This window comes from Tinamus guttatus, unplaced genomic scaffold, assembly GCF_059628265.1.
Source record: "Tinamus guttatus ecotype Peru unplaced genomic scaffold, ASM5962826v1 Tinamus_guttatus_pri_ptg000010l, whole genome shotgun sequence".
Taxonomy (NCBI): Eukaryota; Metazoa; Chordata; class Aves; order Tinamiformes; family Tinamidae; genus Tinamus; species Tinamus guttatus.
Window position 1 is genome coordinate 556,971 of NW_028288544.1, and position 20,960 is coordinate 577,930.

Below are 20,960 nucleotides of genomic sequence, written 5' to 3' on the forward strand. Positions count from 1 at the left end.
AAAATAAACAAGTCTGAAATAATGAATCAGAAACAGTAAGTTATTTAAAGTTTTTAAAAAAGCATAAATGTTCCTGGAGTCAAAAATAAGGGCAAAAATTTTGAGTAGGCTCTAACTGGACATATTAGAAACATGCAGTACTAATATAAAATTCCATTATATATTACTGTTGGTGTGTAATTCTTCAAGGTACATAAAATATTTATGAACTGAATCTTATGTACTGAATCTTTCCACTACCACTCAAGACCCACTACAATAGCAATCTCTGAAACAGTAGACAGCTCTCCTGTCACTGAAGAGCACATACTTCTTGAGAGAAATAAAAATTGCCTTCTTAAATTCTTGTTCCTTTTCTGCTGCAAGTTTTCATGAGTTCACTAATGCAACACACTATACAGTCTCAAATGTCAGAGTGGGAAATAGAAAATGTTCAAAGAACTGTCGTATTCAATTAGCTTCAACCTAAAACATTGTATTGCTCATGTAAAGGCTTAGTATTTTCCCTATGTCAAGACTATGACAGGAATTTTTTATTGTCTTTCAATGGCATTATCCTAAATTCTATCTAATTCCACTTTTCAAATCTAGGTCATTGAAATTAGCCACATGCTTCATTTTGAACCCATAAAAATAAAAAAAAATGTAAGTGTTTGGATGCATGATTATATATACTGTTCATAAAAATGTTCAGTAAAGATAACATATTTACAGTTACTTTTCAAAGCTGAATGCACTTTCAAGTCACGTTCCTCCAAAATTCTCAGGAAGTGAGAATCTCTGGACACAAAACATTAATCTTTTTCCACTAAACTTACACTTCTTTGAAGTGCAAAGAAAATTAGGAGTTGTTTTTTTTTTTCTTGATTTTCATGACAGTTAATCCATTAAGTAGTAAAATAAAATTAACTTTGAATCAATTAAAACTTATAGTGGCGATTTTCCAAATCTTATATCTACCTCTTTCACTCTGATCAGTGAAGAGAGGTTCTAAATCATGTTAATTTCCTCCTAAAATAAAATGCTTGGAGTAAAGTAAATGAATGGCACTTATCTACTTAAACAGACATAGACATTTACACTGCACATATCTGGATTAGATGAGATTATTTCATTGTAGATGTCACTGAGTTCAGAAACATAGATCTGGGAGTACAGCTGTACTTAAATATTTACTCTGTATTAAAGGGGTTTTATTTTCTAATCTGACTTCTATGCTCTGGGATATTTCAGGTTTTGATGTGGCTGAGTCCACATTCACATTTAAAAGACATCAAATCCTGATTTTTTTTCTCTATTTAAACACATAATATGTCCACTGATTTTAATAACTCTATGGTAATAACTACTGCATAAAGAAATTGAGGTTGTCTAATAAGAGTAGTGACTTAAAAATAACATATGGAATTTTGTTCCTATATTTATAATCCTTTAGATTGGTTCCCAGCCTCAACCAGCCTATTAAGAAGGAAATGATACTCCCAAGGCTGTATGGGTCCATCCAAATTTTTATTTGTTTTTGTTTCCTAACAATATTACTTGGTCTTATAAATCATGTATTTTGTAAACTATATACCTTCTGCATATTCATATTGTCATGACTTCAGCAAGTATCACTCAAATGCTGTAGCTTTGAAATCTGACCATTAAAATCAACCAAAAAAACCAAAAGCTCTTCTTAACTCCTGTGGTAAAATAAGGTACCTGTACGCCTTGTAAGTGATCTCTGTCTGATTCAAACTTTTCTACAATTTCGTTTTGTATACGTTCAACAGCATCAGACTCTTGTTCTTCTTCAGTTTCTTCCTCTTCTTCTTCTAAAAACTCTTCTTCAAGTATCGCTTCAATATCCTCATTTTCATCCTCATTTTCACTGTTTTCATCATATTCCTTATTTGTTAAAGTAAATAAATGCAAAATATTAGTTGTTTCCTGTCTATGATACGGATGCTTTCAAAGAACATATAGTATTTCTTTCATTTTGAAAAATCATAATTCAACCAAAATTCCTTTTTGGTAGCTTATCAAAAGCAAAATCTAGCAGCTCATAGAATAAGCTTTTCGGAAGAAAACAGATATTACATAATGCACACAACGAAGCACTATACCAATTCCAACAGTGCTTGAAAAACTGCAACGCTACATTGCATTTTGGCAGAGTAATTTTTTATGTGTTTGGTACTGTAGTTTGGAGGGACTTTGTTACAAACAGGCTTGTTAGCTGAAAGCATACTTGACAGCATTTCATAAGCACTCAAGTAGTCCATTAATACATATATAAATATGTTTTGTAGTTGAATTTGTGCAGAAATCCTGGTACAGTCAGATGCAAGTTAATGGATTTGACAGAGTACTTAAACAGCTGCCTGACCACATTGACTGTGGCTAAATTAGTTATGCTAAATACATTTATAAGTATTTTGCTGATCTGGGCATCATATGAAGAATTTTAGTGTTCAGGGTTTTAGTGTTTAGATGGTAGTTTAGTGTTGAGTCATTGGTTTCTGAAACATTTAAACATGTCAAATTATTTGCAAAGCCGAGCTTTCTGACAATCAATTACATTTTTACTGTTCTAAATTGCCCTTAAAACTCTGTAAAAACTCTAGAAATTTCTGAGAGATAAGAATACAAACACTGCTATAATAAATATTTTAATTAACCTGTTTTCTTACCTCCTGCTTCTTTTTTTTGTGTTCTGCCAAAAGTTCTGCCCTTCTTCTAGCCATCTTCTTATCCTGTTAGTTAAAAAAAAACCTAAGAAAATAATAGTATTTGCTAATAAAACGTCTCTGAGAACTCTGAAGTGGAAATCGCCTTTAAGTGAGTTTTATCCTTTTTTAGGATGGATATATATTTCAATCAACAGTGTGATATAAAAGGCTTTTAAACACTTGGATAATCTTCTGTACTTATGATAGGTACAATTGGTAACGTCACTTAGAAGTGATGTTCTTTTCTGCCTTTTCAGTTTTTCCAGTTATAAATGCAAACAGAGAGGCAATGGGCAGGCGCATTCTCTCCCATTTAAGGCCACTGGGTGTTGAGAGGATTCAACTGTTAAGTGCTGCTAACTTCTTGATACCATAAGGGCTTGTCCCAAACTCCCCTGTACTAACTCGCTGTGCATCAGCTGTCCGTAGGAACTTATGTTCAGGTCTCTTCTGAAAGTGCTTGTGAAGTACTACCTCTCACTTCTGTAGGAAGTTAGGAACCTTGAAGGTTTTGCATGTGTGTAAATGTCTGCATAAAGATTTCACATTATTTCAAGGTAGCTGTCATATGGTGGCCTGTTCATTTGTTCAGCTCAGAGACTGCACAGCTGCAGTGACATGGAGAGTGCGCCTTAGTGCTCTTACATTTCTGTGCAGGGTGTCACAGCTGGAAACACACGCACATTCACTGAACAGTGCCCCTATGGCAGACACAGATCAACTCAACAGCCCGTGTTCAGGGCACCCAGGGTGAAACAGCACCTCTGTGCTTGAGCTGCAGGCTTGATGTTTTATGGCCATATTGAGTTTCTCTGTCCAGCTGCCTCTTGTCTGGGATATTCCAGATGTCTGGCCTTCTGCCAGGCTGGCTGCTGTCTGGCAGACCAGCTGCTTTGCCTGGGGTGCCAGACACCTAAAACTTGTGCACAAATTAACTGCATTGGGCAGTGTTAATGTGGGAGAGACAGAGCAGGAGAGGAGCTTTGTAGTTTCTCCAGTTCCCGTGGAAAATCAGGGAATGCTGTGAACGTGTGAGGCTGCGGCTCCTGGCTGGTTTCTCTGTGTGCTCTTTCCTGCACACAGGAAAGAGTATCTGTGTTTCTGAAACTGCAATTAAGGAGACAGTGCTGAAAACCTACCCTTATTTTTGCTTTCAGGTCTTTCAGTTTCTTTTTGGTTTCCATTTTTTTATCATGTGTTTCTCTCCATTTTTTCATACGTGAAGGTAAAAGACGGTCAATAATGTCGCTTTCTTCTACTTGAATATAAACTGCAACATCAGGGCAGAGTCCTCGCTCTGACAAATACAGGGCTTCATCTATAGTGCGAGGGAAACCATCCAGTATAAATCCAGTGGACCTGATTAAAAAAAAAAAGATATTTATCATTACACAATGTACACATTTCAACACAGTGAAAACGGAGTGAATCTGCAAAAATAATTTTAAACTCCCTTATTAAAATATATTTTAATAGTAAATAAAAATATTTTCCTGTGCTATTACTCTTCAGAATGCAAAAGTGATATTTCTCTGTGTATTTAAATTATTATACCAACAAATACCGAACTAATACCAACAAAGGCCTAACTAAACTTTTGATGTTTTAGGGTGCTGAGATTAATGATTAAAAAACTAAACTAAAAACTAACTAAGCCAAAGTAAGTCATATCTTCAATGTTGTTTTGTGACCCTAAAGCTTATTGTTCTAAGACACTGCTCTCAAACCATGTGAAGACACCCCAAACATTATTCTCATAAAGTTCGTCACAGCAAGTTTACTGACAATTTATTTTTCAAAATTACTGACATTTTTTTTCTCCAGTATAGTACAAGAACCTTGCCACTCAGCATCACATGTATCTCCTCTCCTGCAGGTGTCGAACCAAGTCAGATGCACCTGGAAAGCTCTATGGCTTGTTGGAGCTCTTTCATTCTGACAGATGAGCTATCCCATAAAGCTGAATATTGTGTTAACAAGAATACTTCTATTTATTAATGTAGACAAGAAATTGATGTGTACAAGACATTCTAAAACTGTGGAAAACCAAAGGAAATCCAAGGAGCGGTAGAGAACGGAAGAACAGGTGGTCCTGGATATTATAGAAAAAAAAACTTTGGGGGAAGATATATATCATGAAATGATGAAAATTTTCCTTTACTATGCAGACCTTGAGAAAACAGAATTTATATAATACGATATAACTCTTTATACTGGTGGCCAGTGAAAGGACAAGGGGTAATGGGTACAAGTTGAAACACAGGAAGTTCCACCTCCATGTGAGGAAGAACTTCTTTGCTGTGGGGGTGCCAGAGCCCTGGAACAGGCTGCCCAGAGGGACTGTGGAGTCTCCTTCTCTGGAGATCTTCCAAACCCGCCTGGATGCCACCCTGTGCCACGTGCTCTGGGTGTCCCTGCTGGAGCAGGGGGGTAGGACTAGATGTTGTCTAGAGGTCCCTTCCAACCTCAGCCATTCTGTGATAATCATTTAGTATCTTAACATTATGTGTAATGTATCTGTGTCCTGGTACCTTCTTCTAAAACTGATCTTTCTGCTTTTACACAGTTAAGAGAATGTTGTCTTCCTGTCTGTGAACTGACAGGACAAAAGTTTATTGGAGAAGCACATTTATTACTTTTAAGGCATTTCTCATACTGCCAGTGATTGCAACCTAGTGGTCAAGTTTCCAGCATCTGTATGGAAATGAAAGGAATAGGTAGGATATGGAAAAAGGGATTTTAGCAGCTTAAAGTATGTCCTGAAAAGCCTTAAAACAATATACCCTCTAGAAATAATTTATCCGATTTATTTATGTAAAAACATTTCATATTTATTATGACATACTAGATGTACTTTCTGATCTGAGCGAGTGTCTGCTGTAGTTACATAACTAGAGCAGAGATTGCAATGAGTTAACAGAAGATAACTGATTCTGTCATTTTGGAGACCACTGATATTTTGTTTTCCACATAATGTTTATAATATGTGGAATCCACATATTTACAGCTGGATTTCAGCTCTCTATGTTTACGAGCTATATGAAAACATAAAACATTTACTGTCATATCTCTTCTATCTGCCTACCAGAACTACATGGCTATTGTGATAGAAGATGGGAAGGACCAGCTATTCAAAGGATTTTATCCAGTTCAAGTGCCCTTGAAGTTTTCTCTAGCACTGTGTACAGCACATAAAACATTATATTACTATCAGAATTTCAATCAAAAGAGCATACCAAAAGCTAAGAATGAAAGGTAGGTCATGTTTCATAAGAACAGGAGCATCTGAAATACTGTCTGCAATAATTATTTATAACTGTGGACAGAACGGATAAAACCTTTATTAAGATTAGCTAAAGAGAGAGAGAGAGAGAGATAAGCTAAATACAGTTACCGGAATGGCTCTTTCGTCCACCAGTCAAGAACAATATTATCAAGCACTTCCAGAGGCAAAGCCTCATTTTCCACTAGATTTGCTTTAATCGCTTCTTCCTCCTCAGTTAACTCTATTTCCTTGACGAAAAGAAAATCCACAGAAGTAAAAAACACAAAGAGAAAGATTTCTGTGATATATCGATTGTTTTTTGACTGACTAAGGTTAAAAGCTGTCTGAATACTGGTTACTGTCTTCGTTTCATTTAATCCAGCAGAAACAAAACAAACTCATTTGCTCTATTCCTCTGTATTATATTATATATAAAATGCCTGGTTGGCCTATTTTTGTGGTATTTTCCCCTGCTTACAGTTGGGTAATTCCCTAGAGTTGAGACAACTTTACATCAAGCTGAAGGGACAAACTGGGGGCTGGCAATATCAGGAGTTTCCCTCTCCACAACTGAGGTAGCATTTGCCCTTAGCTGGTACTACCTCATCTTTTGCCAATAATAGATATAAAAGTGGGCCTCAAAAACCCAGAAAAAAACATATTATAGTTTCCACAATTGCACATAAAAATTATAGCAAAATAAGAATATAAAGACTACAAAAATTGTAAGGTAGCATTACATATAAATGTAACTTTACAAAGCACATGCTTACACTACTAAAAGCAATCTCCAAAGTGCTCACAGGTACAATATGCTCTGCTATCTGCACACCTTTAACTTCACCTAACTCCACTCACCTAACTCACCTAACTCCACTAGCCTTTGACAATTAATAATAATAATAATATGCAGATTGGTACTTTCTCTAAAAACTGGCCTGGAAAGCACATTTGTTAGGTGTGACTGTGAATATTGAGCAGTTCTGTAAATGGTCTCAAGTTAATCTGAGACAAAATAAATCTGAGGCCACTGTCAATAATCCTATTTTGATAATTTAACTGTAGTTTGTAGCAGAAGCAGTGATAAATCTGCTTCTCCAGAGTAGCACTGAACTATATAAGGCAGAAGACCTTCTCAAAGTTCTTATTTTCTGCTCACCTTTCAACTTTTTACAGGTTCATCTTCAACAACATGTAAAGAAAATAATACATAAGCAAGAAAACAGTATATAAGCAAGAGATCTTTTGAGCAACCATCTGTATCTGAGAATGTAGCTCGTGAAGGGTGGTTATTAGCATTTTAGTTTGGAATAGGAAACAAATCTACTTATCTTCCCGATGCTTTGCTTCACAGCACAAAGAGGTCTTGGACTGTGAGAGCAATATTCCTTTTGAATAAAACTAAATTGGACAATGTAGTCCAGGAGGACTTCCTACCATTAACATGTTGCAGCAAAAAATGGCTGTTAATTCCATTGGACCAGGTTAGAACTGGTCCAAAGAAGTTCTTAGCCTTTCACCCTGAAATATGTATAGTGAGGACTTTTGGTCTTTAGTATTAGTTTTTTTTTTAACCTTACAGAGCCATCTCTAATTAGCCACATAACTTGCTAACTTATCCTCAAAGCAAATATATGTTGCTAATGACAATGGCTATTGTCGTTATTAACATGGTCACAGAATAGCCATTCTGTGAGTAGGATACTAATGCGCAGCAATAGGGGAGTGAAATGGGAAGGAGGAGCAAGCAAATTAGAGTATTCAGATACCTTTATTTCTACCATTGCATAGTTGTAGAGTGTTGTACTTTGTCTTTATGAGTTTTATGTTTAATAATGCTACTACCTTCCAGTAACTGTTTCATCAACACACTTGAGGCATGGGAGGCTTTCAGATAGGAAGATTTTCACTTAAAAACACTGCTTGTTAGGAACACAAGAATATTGCATGTCCTTATGATCCTGCTCCTAAGGGCATGAACAGAATAGTTTGGGCACTGTCCTCAGTTCCTTCTCCATGTTAAATTCACATGAAAGCCTGGGAGGAAGGAAAGCAGGTCCTTCTGTCTTTCAGGTCCCAGATATTATCTTAATAAAAAATCAATTCCTGTCAGTAGCATAGTCAGTAACTCTTTTTCTTCCTTGAGTATGTGTAGATGTTGTTCATGGTACATGGTATTTTTTTAAAAAAAAGTCCTGCCATCTCCAGAAGATGGAAACCAGGTGTTTAAATAAGGATTTAAGAACTTCCTGTTCAACCTGGGTAATTGTTTCTGAAGTTGACACTGGGAGAAAATATATGAGCTCTGTGGAACTGATCTACACATTTTCATTATCACTATTTGATAAAATTTTCTGCTGAGTTAACTTACGCTGTCATCAAATTAAATCCAGTATACCGTCAATGTGTATGTAGTATATAGTAATCCATTTACTGATAGTATATGTTCTTCTGATACAATCTGCAGTTCATTTTGTAAATCTCCGATTTCCTTGTCTCTGATCCCATGAGAAAATTAACAGTTTAGTGGACTTACGAGTATCTGTACATATATTGTAAGAATGCATTTTTAACTTCCTAATTGTGTAGCTTTGCTTCTTAAACAAATGTATTCATGAATGTGAGTGAATATAAAAGAGTTACTAGCTTATCCTGTTACGAACACTGAATATTTCTCATTCCTTAACAAGGGATGATCAGACCAAAGGGCTAGTAGATTCCATCTATCATTTTTGTCCCAAGAGATTGCAGAGAGCACTGCTGGTGAACATTTCTAAACTCCCATGTAATTGGTCTATGTGCATCAGATTGAAGCCATGTAAATAAATACTTGAAGAAAACTAAACCTTCTCATTATTACTCTGAACTTTGTTTTTCTAATATCTTCTTCCTTTGCCCTTTTTAGCAACTATCTGTACTAATTTAAAAATAAATACATGTTTTTAATTCTAGGAAATGTTTTGGAGAATGCTTATGGCACTCACAAGAAAGTGTTGTCAGGAAGTACATTATTTTACTGGAAAAAAAGTGTTATTCCCAATTTTTCAAGTTAACAATTTAACACAAACAATTTTTAAACAAGCCAGAATTTTATTGGAAGTTGCTATGCTGGCCTAAAAAATGGTTTTTTTATGTGTGGGCACAATAAAAATCTATTATTACCTGTTCTCTTTTCTTTTCAGATTCACGTTCAGGTTCAATTTTAGTTCCAGTCATAGTCAAAGAGAAGTCTCCCAGTTCCTGTGAAAGAGCTGCTATTTTGCTGTCATCTTCTTCAGGTTCTTCATCAAAATCAGGCCCAACCTTCTTTTTAGTTTTGCGTATCATTATTTCTTGTAGATATTCTTCAAACTGAATATGGAAAAGGCCCATTTTATCTGCTACCCATCGTGCACAAGTAGTTTTACCTGCTCCATGAGTCCCCAGTAAGCACACTCTTAAGGGAGGTGCCTGTAGGGGAAAAAAAGAATAATAATAACAATTTGGACTCTGCTATGCTTCTTCTACTTGTTATTTTATTTTTTTTCAATTCAAGAATATTGTTATAAAGATCACCTCAAGAACAGTCATTTTGCATTTTAAGTGTTCCAGGTCCTCACTAGTGTTTCAAATAGACTACCCGCTCTCTGGAAATATTGAACAAATACACTACAACGGGTGTTGCCAGTAGGTAAAAATGAAAGCCTACTATACAATCCTGGTAAATCTACACATCCCTTACCTTTCCTTCGTTAATGAAAAAAAGTGTTAAAATAGTAAAAATAACAATATTTGTCATTTGTTAATTGTTGTTGCTTCCCATGATTATTGAACTTTTAGCATCTTCCATCTTTTCTGCTTTATCTGCATGCTTCATTCAGTGTGTTAATTTAAATGTACACTATAAAGTCATTAGGGAAGAAAGGTCCTTCAGGGGCTTGCCTGGTATACGTATCTCTACTTAGAAAATAAAATCAGAAATAATACATTACTACAATGAGCAATGGAAGGTAGTGACTTTAATCTGTTGTTATCAGTCTACTTCATTTTTAAAGATTCTGACCTGTATTGGTTCCTTGTGAGCCACATACTTCTCAGGGTTCTCCAGAAACTTATCTCTGTTCTCAGAAGTTGAAAAATAATAAATCTTTTCTTGATATTTAGCTGCATGTTCAGAGAGTCCTGGGTAAAGGACGAAATTCTCTTTCAGACTGACTGGACAAAAGTGTTTTGTGTCTCCCATGTGCCTTTTCTTCTCAATCCGTTTTTCTTCTTCCTGAAAAGTTTTTGAAAAATTCTGAGAACTGTTTGAATTATGTAGAAAAACACAATATTGAATATGATGATGAAATACTGAATCAGAAAGGTATCCTCAAAACAATTTACATTTTAAGTGTCTTTTACTATTTCTCATATTATTTCTTTCTATTACACACAGGTCCAAAAAAAATGACTTCTGTGTTAGAATGCAAACTACATTTCTAAATTATGAAATTAAAGAACTTCCTTAGAAGTTAGAAGATGCAATTCTGTCTAACGGCTTGAAATATCTATAATAAAAAGCTTTCCTACTCTTGTTCTTAAAATATACTTCCTCTTACTTCTAAATGTGGAGAAAAAAGAAGATCTCTTCAGAAAAGGCAATGAGCATTATAAAATCAGATCATATATCTAATTAAAATAATGTAAGTATCTATTTAATACTATTCCAGTGCAGTGTATGTGTATTGCATGCTCATCAGTTTTAGGGTAGCCATCTTCCTGAGTAGGATAAAAACAAAAGAATGGTGAAGCTAGACCTTCATTTTCATTTAAATGGATGCTTGCAAATTATCAGTAGTTGAGATGACACAGGGGACTACGCATTAAGACTTCTACTCTGTATTTTCTGCTTGTTGGTTGAAGGAAACACGGATCACCTTTGCCTTTTACATTTTATTGGAGAAGAAGTGGAGTTTAGCATATTTTAATGCAGGGAATAATTCGTCTCTCACTAATGAAGAATGTAGTTCACAAATGGCATACCATTTCCTAGGAGTCCAAACTTGTTTTTAGGATTGTAAGTTTGAAGATACAGAGTGTCATGTGGTTTCAGTAGATGATCAGATAATATTTTTTATATCTAATGCTGTTTGCCAAAATTATTTGGCTAACAATACGACTTCATTTGTCATTGCTACACACTATTTCCTACTAACTTAAGGAAAAATTCATAAAGAAGTATATCTAGGCATGTGGTCTAGTGGTAATCTGAAAAGTGAAATGTGGCATTGGGCCTGCTCTCCTAGTAATACTAATTTGGGAGAAGTCAAGTTAGATCTAATTGTATGTCTTCCTGATATCTCCTCCCTCATTATCTCACCAAACTAACTACAGTCATTGTCTCTACCAGCATGAAGTAAAGCTTCCTGCTGGAATAGAACTATTAACAGCCAGAACATAGAAATATGATACATGTTTCTTAAGCATATGCTGGATCACACAAAATCGTCTACAAAATCTACTTTATCTGAGGCTATGTTCAAACTGAAAATAAGTGAGTTAAATTAAAATCATAAATGAACAAAGCCAATACGCTTACTTCATCTTCATTTTCCTCTTCCTCAGTTTCATTTTCTTCTTCAGCTTCTACTTCAGCAGCCAGGTCTTCTGCTTCCTCATCTAAGTCTTCAGCAGCTAACACCCAACCATGATACTTAAAAGGTTCTGAAAAGGGATTTTTTTTTCTGTTTCAGTGTTTTTCATTTGGGTATGTAAAAAATATATTTTCTTTGCTCATAAAAGTAAGCACATGTGTGAAAGCAAATCATGTCAAGTGTATACTGCACTTCCCCTACACATAAAACAAACTGTTTTCCAGGTTGTTACATTAATAGAGTGATTTCCCCCAAAGCTGAATATTTACTGGTTTGTTTTTTAACTGGAGTAAATCGATATTTTCAAGCAGTATTCCTAGTGAAAAAGGATTATACAGACACATAAAGATATTGGCATTATGCTTGCAACAGTGTTTTTCATGTTATTCACTGGAGAAAATCTTTTAAACAAATTATTAGTCAATTTTTATTTGATTATAAAGGTAGCATAATATTCATTTTGGTTAATAAAATACTTGCATCAGCATAATTATAGCAAAACATGTTATTAATATTATTTATTTGATAATTAGAATTGTTAGAGATTTGAGCGCAGGCAAATATTTGCTGAAAAATCTTAATACTCTAAAAACCCTCTCTTAAACACAATCTGTGCAAGTGGGTGGATCATTACACATCCTGAAAGACTCACTGGCTTCGATGAATATTGTACACGAGTGAACTTTCATTACACAAACAGATAGAGTAAATGACAAAAAATGTGCGGTCAAAAAGCTTAAGGAACTATCATATGCACATTTTTATAGTTAATATTTTTTAAAAATATACATTTAACTCACTATTTTATATAATATTTAGCTAGGCTGTTGGAGTCCTTTTTAGATCACCCACAGAATGCAGTGTGCTCTGCTCCCACCTGATGTGAGTGATTTAGAAGTCAACATACTCCTCCCCACCCCAATACATTCATAAGACAAGCTCTACAAAATCCTTCTGAGTAGGTTCAGTGCAGATCACAAATGGCACTACTTACTTTCCATGACCAGGACGATCTGGTCAAGTAGACTTTCTGGGCTTTGCTCAGCAATCTCTAGAACAGCAACTTGAACCAGAGGTGAATCACTGATTCCTGACTCCACTGTTTGCCAGTCATGCATGAAAAGGTCAATCTTCGTTTTAACTACTTTCATTTCTGGTACATCTGGGAAACCATCCTCTGGAAACTCGGGTAGTGTGATTTCTGAAAACCAAATTGTATTTAGAAGACAATGTTAGTCTAAAACATTCTGCATGGAAAAATTACCCCTACATTTTAATTGTTCTCAAATGTGGTGGGACAATTTTTGATATTCAGCTTCTTTTTCTCCCCTTGTAATTATTCAATTACTATTTTACAATAAGATTTTGCAAATGCCAAGTTCATCATATTGACATAGTACATATTATTGCTTCTCCAGGAAAACAGAAAAGAACCAGTTATTTAACTAAACCAAGCAACTAAACAAATAATGCTTTAAAGGCCTATTGGTAGTTCTTCAATTTTATTGTTTTTAAATACTAATAATTTCCATTTTGATTGAGTAATCTGTTGATAATTTCCATTCTTCACAGCCAAATGAATCAGCATAGTGAAATGACCATAAAATGCACTTTCCTCGATGAAACAGATATTGCCCCTATTTATCCTAGTGAACGCAGAGAGAATTTGCAACTGTTGACTGGGAAGTTACCTCCCAAAAACAGAGGAGTTGCATCATCTTGAAAGTCACTGTGCTATCCATAGGTTTCTCTTACACTTCCGGCGAAGCCCTACAAGCAGGAACAGCCTTGGAGTGTGATTTGTGTGATGTTCCCGCTGCAGTTTCTCAGGCATATGCTTATGGGGAGAATACACTCCCTTTTGCAGACCAAGGCATGTGGAGACATGACCTGTATCTATCCCAGTGACCTACAAAGGCCATATACTGGTGCTATGAGGTGCTGCAGATGCAGGTGTGTGTGGTATAATTGTAAGTACTAAGTAAGAGGCAGAAGTGTAACCCTTTTCTCTGGACACTGGAAATCATTCATAGACATACAAAGAAAATAAAAGATTGTGGATCTAATGCCCCAGCCAATACACTGCAGAACAAGGACTGTTTTTGTAAGTGACATAATATTGTAACTGTGTAATAATAATAATCAAATGCGTAAATGGAAATAAAGTAAAACAAAAAATATGTATCATGGCTTCACATGACCAATATTTGGACTGAGAAACTCTCACAAAAATGTTTGCCTTAATGAAGGCATTGCTGCATAACAATAACTTGTTTTATGAGTACGAGAAAGAAGAGACTATCTCATAAGGTGTGTTGTGCAAAAATATAAATTGCCAACTGTCAGTTGTTTAAGATCAGAAAAGTACAAACCTGTTTCATAACACCGCCTCACAAAAAGTAAACCAAATTAGAGATTGAAAGAATGCGGTCATCTAAATAAGAAATTTGCAGATCCTACTCATGACAAGCATGAGAAAACTGGTTATGTACTACCACGCAAAAAGTGTTGGTGTGCTTACTGACCAAAACCCAAGGGATAGCTGCTTCTACCACCATTCACGTTCCTGAAAAAGCCAGAGGGAAATGACTTGGAACCTAATGAGGAGGAACTTGATATTGTCAGCAGGGTACATCAAAAGAAAATGAGAAAGATAACTCATCAGTTCTTATGGCTGCAGTTAGGATCTATTTGGATATTCCTAGGCCCTTAAAGTCCTGGTATAAAGATGTCTCATGTAGAAGAAAGCACAGAGGTGCCTCAATAATATCACCAGCTCCTTGTTCTTACTAAATCAAGAACAGTCTCCAGCAGACAGAAATGTGTGTGGTTGATTCTATTCCCATTCCCTGCCCACGTATCATTTTCAACACTGATTTTCTTCTTTTTCATATCATTATTCTTTTGTGTTCTGCTTAATAAGCCTGACATCACTGCCTTCAAATCACAGCCAGAAAAGCAGTTGAGAGCAATGACTTCAATGGCCTGATATTAGTATAAGTTTGGTGGGATTTAGAGTGTCTGCTGTGCTTGTCTTTTGCCAAAAACGAAGATGTAATATTGAGCTTGCACAAGGGACAGAGTGATTTTCTACTTAGCTATAATTTTCTCTTCCTCTTTTTGTCTGGCTTGCTTTCACTTTGAAAGAACAGGAACAGCCTTTGACACAAGCAACAACAGGTTTAGCATATGCCAGTGATCTTCTAATGATTTTTCCCAAAAAGGCTCATTGCTACCATTTTTCCTTACATCCTACACCTAAAAAGGAGAGAGGTAACACTAAAAAAGAAAGCCTTGATGCCTTGTATGTCTCATTCTGTGATTCTAAATAGGAACAACCTATCTGTTTATGTACATTCAAGTATATTATGTAAATGCCAAAATTAATTATTTTGCATTCTGCAGCAAAGTATTACAAATGAAACAGAGACATAGCTAGGTAAAACCTGCATAAATTTGGGTAGCACTTGTGCAACCATGGTTCCATTATAAGCACAGATTTTGAGAAAATAAGCAAAGAGTACATTAACCAGCTTACTCTAACTGCTTTTTGCACGTGTTATCCTTGGCACGTTCACATGGTAGAAATCACATGTCCTGCCTTGTGAACAACAGACCTTTTCCAAGTAGACATGTACTGAAGATGGAAATGTGTGCTGCCTGCATCCAGCATTCTGCAGATCATCGTTTATGGTCCTGCCCTTTAAAAACCTCTCAGCTCTGAAACTTTGGAAATACATAGGCAGAAATTTAAATCAAAATCTGACAGCAGCTGAGAAAATGCATTGTACATAGTAACAAATCCACCCCTAAAAGTTTGAAAAGAGTGTTTCCACATGAACCTTAATCTCAAAAATACTCACAACTAATGTTACATCTTTTTAATAAACTGTGTTTAAGAAATGATGGACAAGCACATGCTCCAGCCTTGTTTCTCTATTGTAAGCACAAAATTCAATTAGATTACTTCTGCTGGAGAATTTTCTTGCATAAAGAAAGTTTTTCAGCAGCTGTTACTGCATGCTGATGTAGGCTATTTTTTAAAAAATAATTACATAGGCCTAAGTAAGCTGGAGAAACATTTGAAAGAAGGAAAGCCAACAAAAGAAAAAGAATATTACATCCTTATGAGAGAAGAGGGAAAAGAGTTCCTAAGCAGACAAAGCAAATTCTATTTTAGTTTGGTTCAGGTATTTGAACCTCACCATGATAAAAAGATTGCCTATATGGTATTTGTTATATTTTTAGCTGGGTTTCATGGAAAAACAATATTGAAAATAACACAACTATACCTTTCCTATTACTTAGGAGTCAGTTATACTCTGCTTCACAGGTGATACACTGTGAAAGAAGATTTTTAAAGGAACAATAAATACAGCCAAGAAAAATATATTGAAAAGGCAGCAATGATTAAAAATAAATGGATTCAAAAATCCAAACAAATTCTCTTCAGAGGACTAATTTACTAGTTGTCAATCCTTATAGCAGGGGTTGTATGAGACAATCCCACACATCCCTAAATCTGCATCTTTTCACAGGGAATGCCTCCATGGCAGCCTCTCATATTATTTTGCTTTGTGTCTTCTTTGCTTTTACTGAGTGTAGTTACCATAGAGACAAACACTTCTCAGAGGCTTTCTGCCCCCACATTATCTGAGTGAACTGATGTGGGAGAAAGGCTTTAACATATATTTTTAAATGCTCTTATATGACTTTTCTGCACTCAACCCATATTCAACAGCAAAGTAAGATGAAGACATTTTTCCTGTTCCTCTTAAATCCCGACGAAGTGGAGACAGAAAGACCAGCAGCCAGAATGTCTTCTTCATTAAGGGTTTGATAAGGGTTTGATAAAATAAATAAAGAGCAAATGAGGGATAACAGTGACATTTTTATTCCCTGTAATTGATATGTACTTCAGTTTGAACGTTCCATTTCTTTTTTTCTTTTTTTTTTCTGCAAATAACTTGTGGACTGTTTAAAACAAACTCTTTGCTAGTTACTGATAGATACATGCTGACAAAAAATTTTCAGAAAGTTCTAAAGAAATGTACTTGATAGACAAGCTTATATCATGGGTACTGATGTATTTAGTTTGGAATAAAATGCAATTTTGTCTACAGATTAAATTGATTCTTTGCAACCTAAAAAGATTGAGAAGATACAAAAAACTTTAAAATGTGTATATTTAACAAATTTCTCTTTAAAATTAAATGTTTCATGGTAAAATGATATTTATTTCTCATTTGGACTTACATTTCTATTGTTACATTTGTAACATATGGTAAAAATATTAACAAATAGAAGGTAAAATTCATATGAAGTGGTCTATCTTTACTAAAGATGAGTTGCCTTCAAAGTGCTTTTTGACACAAGGCCATCCTGGGATTTCTTTTAATTAACTCGTGTTTCCACGTCCTGCAGAATTTTCCCTCTTACCAGAAAGAAGAAAACTAGCAAGCTGTTAGCAGGACAATGAGTGACTAAAAAGATACAGGTCATATTTTGTTTCTTTACATCCACGTTTCAAAATCATTCATTCCCATTTTCATCAAGCTCTCTTGCCTCAGGGAGTGGACTAATCATTTCTGATCTGAAATTACCACTATGTTGCTACTACCTTATCCCACAAATATCATTTTAATAAAGTAAAGCTTTTAGAACATGGTGCCAAATAATTATTTCTTTATCCATTTTCATTCAGATATTTTTGCTTCTGTGGCACTCAGATTTGTTAAAATCATCTACAGATATTTGTGAATACTGCAATTTTATTTTTCCTCATTTTTTCATTATTTTAGCTATTTGTCATTCACTTGTTATTTTTGTCACAATCTATGAAAGTGATTCTATTTTTTTCTGATTTCCCTCAATTATCACTTCGTCCTGCAGTAAGTGCTCATAGATTTCTCAATACAAGAAGTTGAAAGGTCCAAAGATAATGAGGAACACTCGTTTTATTTTATTATTTTTTGCATAGATCCCTGTACACATTAGTTTGTCATTTAGACTACACCTAGTAGTACTTCCTATTGGAAACAGAGATGTTAAATATCAGTGTAAATATCTTGTCTGTTGTTTTTAACATGAAATATAAACATCCCTTTAATTAAATAACTTGACTCTAACTATCCTATTATAGACTTCTGTAAGTCTATAATATAAGTAAAACATAAATAAGGAATGATATTCACAATCAATTTTGACATCATAAAAATTTGCAGAAAAGAAAGACGTAGAATTATTGATAAGTAGCAAGTAAGAGACATTATATATCCTCCAAGTCTAACCTGTTGGTTTAGATTCTTCTTTATAACCAGAAGAATCACTGGAGTGTCTCTCAGATAATTGTTGGTTTTCAGGCAGAGGCTGCTCATCGTGGTCTTCAACTTCTGTGGGCACAAGTATAATCATGAATAACTTTAGCAATACAATTGAGGGATGACAGAAGCACTACAGAAATAAAAAATTACAGAATCACAGCATGGTTAAGGTTGGAAGGGACCTGTAGTCCCTTCCTGCCCAGCAGGGACACCCAGAGCATGTGGCACAGGGTGCATCCAGGCGGGTTTGCAAGATCTCCAGAGAAGGAGACTCCACAACCTCTCTGGGCAGCCTGTTCCAGGGCTCTGTCACCCTCACAGGAAAGAAGTGATTCCTCACATGGAGGTGAAACTTCCTGTGTTTCCCCCTTCCTGTGTTCCATTACCCCTCGTCCTGTCACAGGCCACCACAGAGAAGAGCGTGGCCCTATCCTCCCTACAATCACCCCTCATTTACATGAACATGTTGATCAGATCCCGTCTCAGCCTTCTTTTCTCCAGGCTGAACAGGCCCAGCTCGCTTAGTCTTTCCGATAGCATACGATAGATGCCCTTAATCATCTTCATGGCCCTATGCTGGACCGTCTCTGGAAGCTCCACATCCTTCTTGTACTGGGAACCCAGAAGTGCACCCAATACTCCAGGTGCGGCCTCACCAGAGCTGAGTAAAGGGGCAGGATCCCCTCCCTTGACCTGCTGGAACGCTCCTCCTGAGGCAGGCCAGGAAATACTTTTGGATCATTCTGCAAAACCTATATATGACCACCAGCAAACAAGGAGTTTTCAGGTACTGCACATTGTCCCAAACATATTTTAAGACCAACTACAGTATGATATACAATATGACATATGACATCTTAATGACAGTATAGCTATATTAATCCAATATGCTTTAGCCTTTAATTCACTGAAAGTGAGACAAAGAGAATTAGAATACTTCTTGTTTCACAGTGTCAATTTTATTTGAGAAAAATACCATGATTATAGATATTAGAATGTAATTATCATATCTGGCTTATGAAGAAGATCGGAAAAAGAGAATACAAAGACCATAAAACACTGCTCAAAAGCTGAACAAACTCTTTCTGTGAAGTTGGTATCACTTCCAAGACTGCTCTGAAGTCTTTCATATAAGTAAACCCCTGCCTGCTGATGAATAAATTCCTCTTGTTCAATCTCGACTTGTAGAAAAGTTTCCAATTAGAGGTAGAGAAACACAACTCAGCATACAAGTCAGTCAGCAAAAACAAAGGAAATATATTTAGAGGCTGTATGATCAGGCACATATCAACTGACAGGTAAATGTTATAATTACAATTGATTCCAAAGAGCATTTCTCCTGAGAGACTAGAGAGAAAACATACTAAAATATACCATAGTTTTAATTATTATTACATAGTTTTTTTTTGATGTTGTTTAAAATGTCTCACTGAATTTAACATGAAGACAAAAATGAAGCAACAACATAAAATAGGAACTTAAAAATATGGATATTGATTCAGCTGTCCATTGTGTGCAATATGAGAAAAGGAATATTTAAGAGTTTTTAGGAATTACTGATCATAATAGCTCTGAAAGAAGCTGGGATTATCTGGAAGCATGGGATTATCTGGAAACTGGAATTATCAAATCCAGCTGTAAATCTATTCCCTGTTGGAGTCTAGTGTCCAAGGAAGAAGAGTGGTAGAAAGGAGAGCAGTGAAGAAGGGCTTACACCATCACACCAGGCATAGTTGTGGTGCTTGAAGCAAAGGCACACATTTACTCCTGCTGAATCTGTAATAGGAAGCAGGTAATTCCTGGCAGAAAAGCAGGGTTGGCAGCTAAAGAACAGAAAAAATGTCTTAAACTATAGCAACTGTTTGATTCAGTGGGGTGATTGTATAGGATATTTTATTGCTAAAACATTGCAGGAAAGGAATACTCCAAGTTTTACCTCAAAAAGATTGGAATGAATTTACAGATCTATCTGAAATTGTATAACTCCTCTACAATGCCTGAAATATGTCATATAACCATTTCCTATGGTTCTTATTGCATAAGAGATGCATATTTGTGCTACTGAAAAAATACTTTAAAGCATTTGGAAACTCCTGATAATAATTTGAGCTCAGAATAATTGTTTGAAGAGGAACAATTATTGGAAGGGGGAAAGAAGATGCAAGACTGCAATTTGTAACTAGACATTGCAGGCAAGAGTTACTAAATGCATTTTTTGGGATGCTTTCATTAGACACTTTCAGCATTGAAACACAGCATCCTAACTTATGAAATACTTCTGAAAAATTTATCCAAAATCTCTTTCTCCATGTACTTTTGATCTCATTAAGAGATATGAAGATGGTCAAATATCCTCATTAATGGAACCTTTCTTATTTTAAACACAGAAATATTATGAATTTGAATATGTTCAGTCCTAAAGCAGTTACTGTGACTTCGGTGTCCTATTTAGATCTCAAAAATTGCAATTACTGTAATGAGTATTTATTTTTATGAGACATAGTAAGAGCATGATTAGGATTCTGGAGTATATTTTCAAGTTTTTACAAATCTATCACATGGGAGAAAGGCTGCAGTCAATGTGCCAGTGGTGCTACATGTGAAATAAAATAGATGTCAGGGTAAGAACAGCATGACTGAAATGTTTCAGTGAGTCAATATTTGGTTATGGAAATCAACTGTAGGTGTAGGAAAACATGATTTTTTTAAATCCTCTGAATAAGGACATGTTTATAGCACAAGTGTGTGGGTGACGATATTACTTTTATCATTAATAGTTGTTATTCTGATATACCTAGATCAATATGAATTAGATATTAACTCCCAAGATGAACTTTATGTTTTGAGATAATACACTAGCTTTGTAGAACCTGTTATATTTACTTCAAAACTCATTGCTTTGGAGAAGAGCTACCTGTTTTAATAGAAACTTTAGGAGTCCTATTTTATGTAGAATTTTTTTAGGTTTATATTTAATTTAAGGAGCCCTGCAAAGTTGTTTTTTTTTCAGAGTGTAAGTGAATTTTTAGCTAATTAAAAATAA

At 35.3% G+C, this 20,960-nt stretch overlaps 1 protein-coding gene across 1 annotated transcript in view; it reads right to left on the reverse strand.

Moving 5' to 3' along the window:
• The window catches only part of AK9 (adenylate kinase 9), a 58,671-nt gene that overhangs the window by 13,955 nt on the left and 23,756 nt on the right, over window positions 1-20,960 (reverse strand). Inside the window, 9 exon segments of the mRNA XM_088522294.1 lie at window positions 1,705-1,890; window positions 2,664-2,738; window positions 3,854-4,073; window positions 6,109-6,227; window positions 9,142-9,429; window positions 10,022-10,234; window positions 11,540-11,664; window positions 12,589-12,795; window positions 17,885-17,986. Coding sequence (XP_088378420.1) covers window positions 1,705-1,890; window positions 2,664-2,738; window positions 3,854-4,073; window positions 6,109-6,227; window positions 9,142-9,429; window positions 10,022-10,234; window positions 11,540-11,664; window positions 12,589-12,795; window positions 17,885-17,986 — 1,535 coding nt within the window.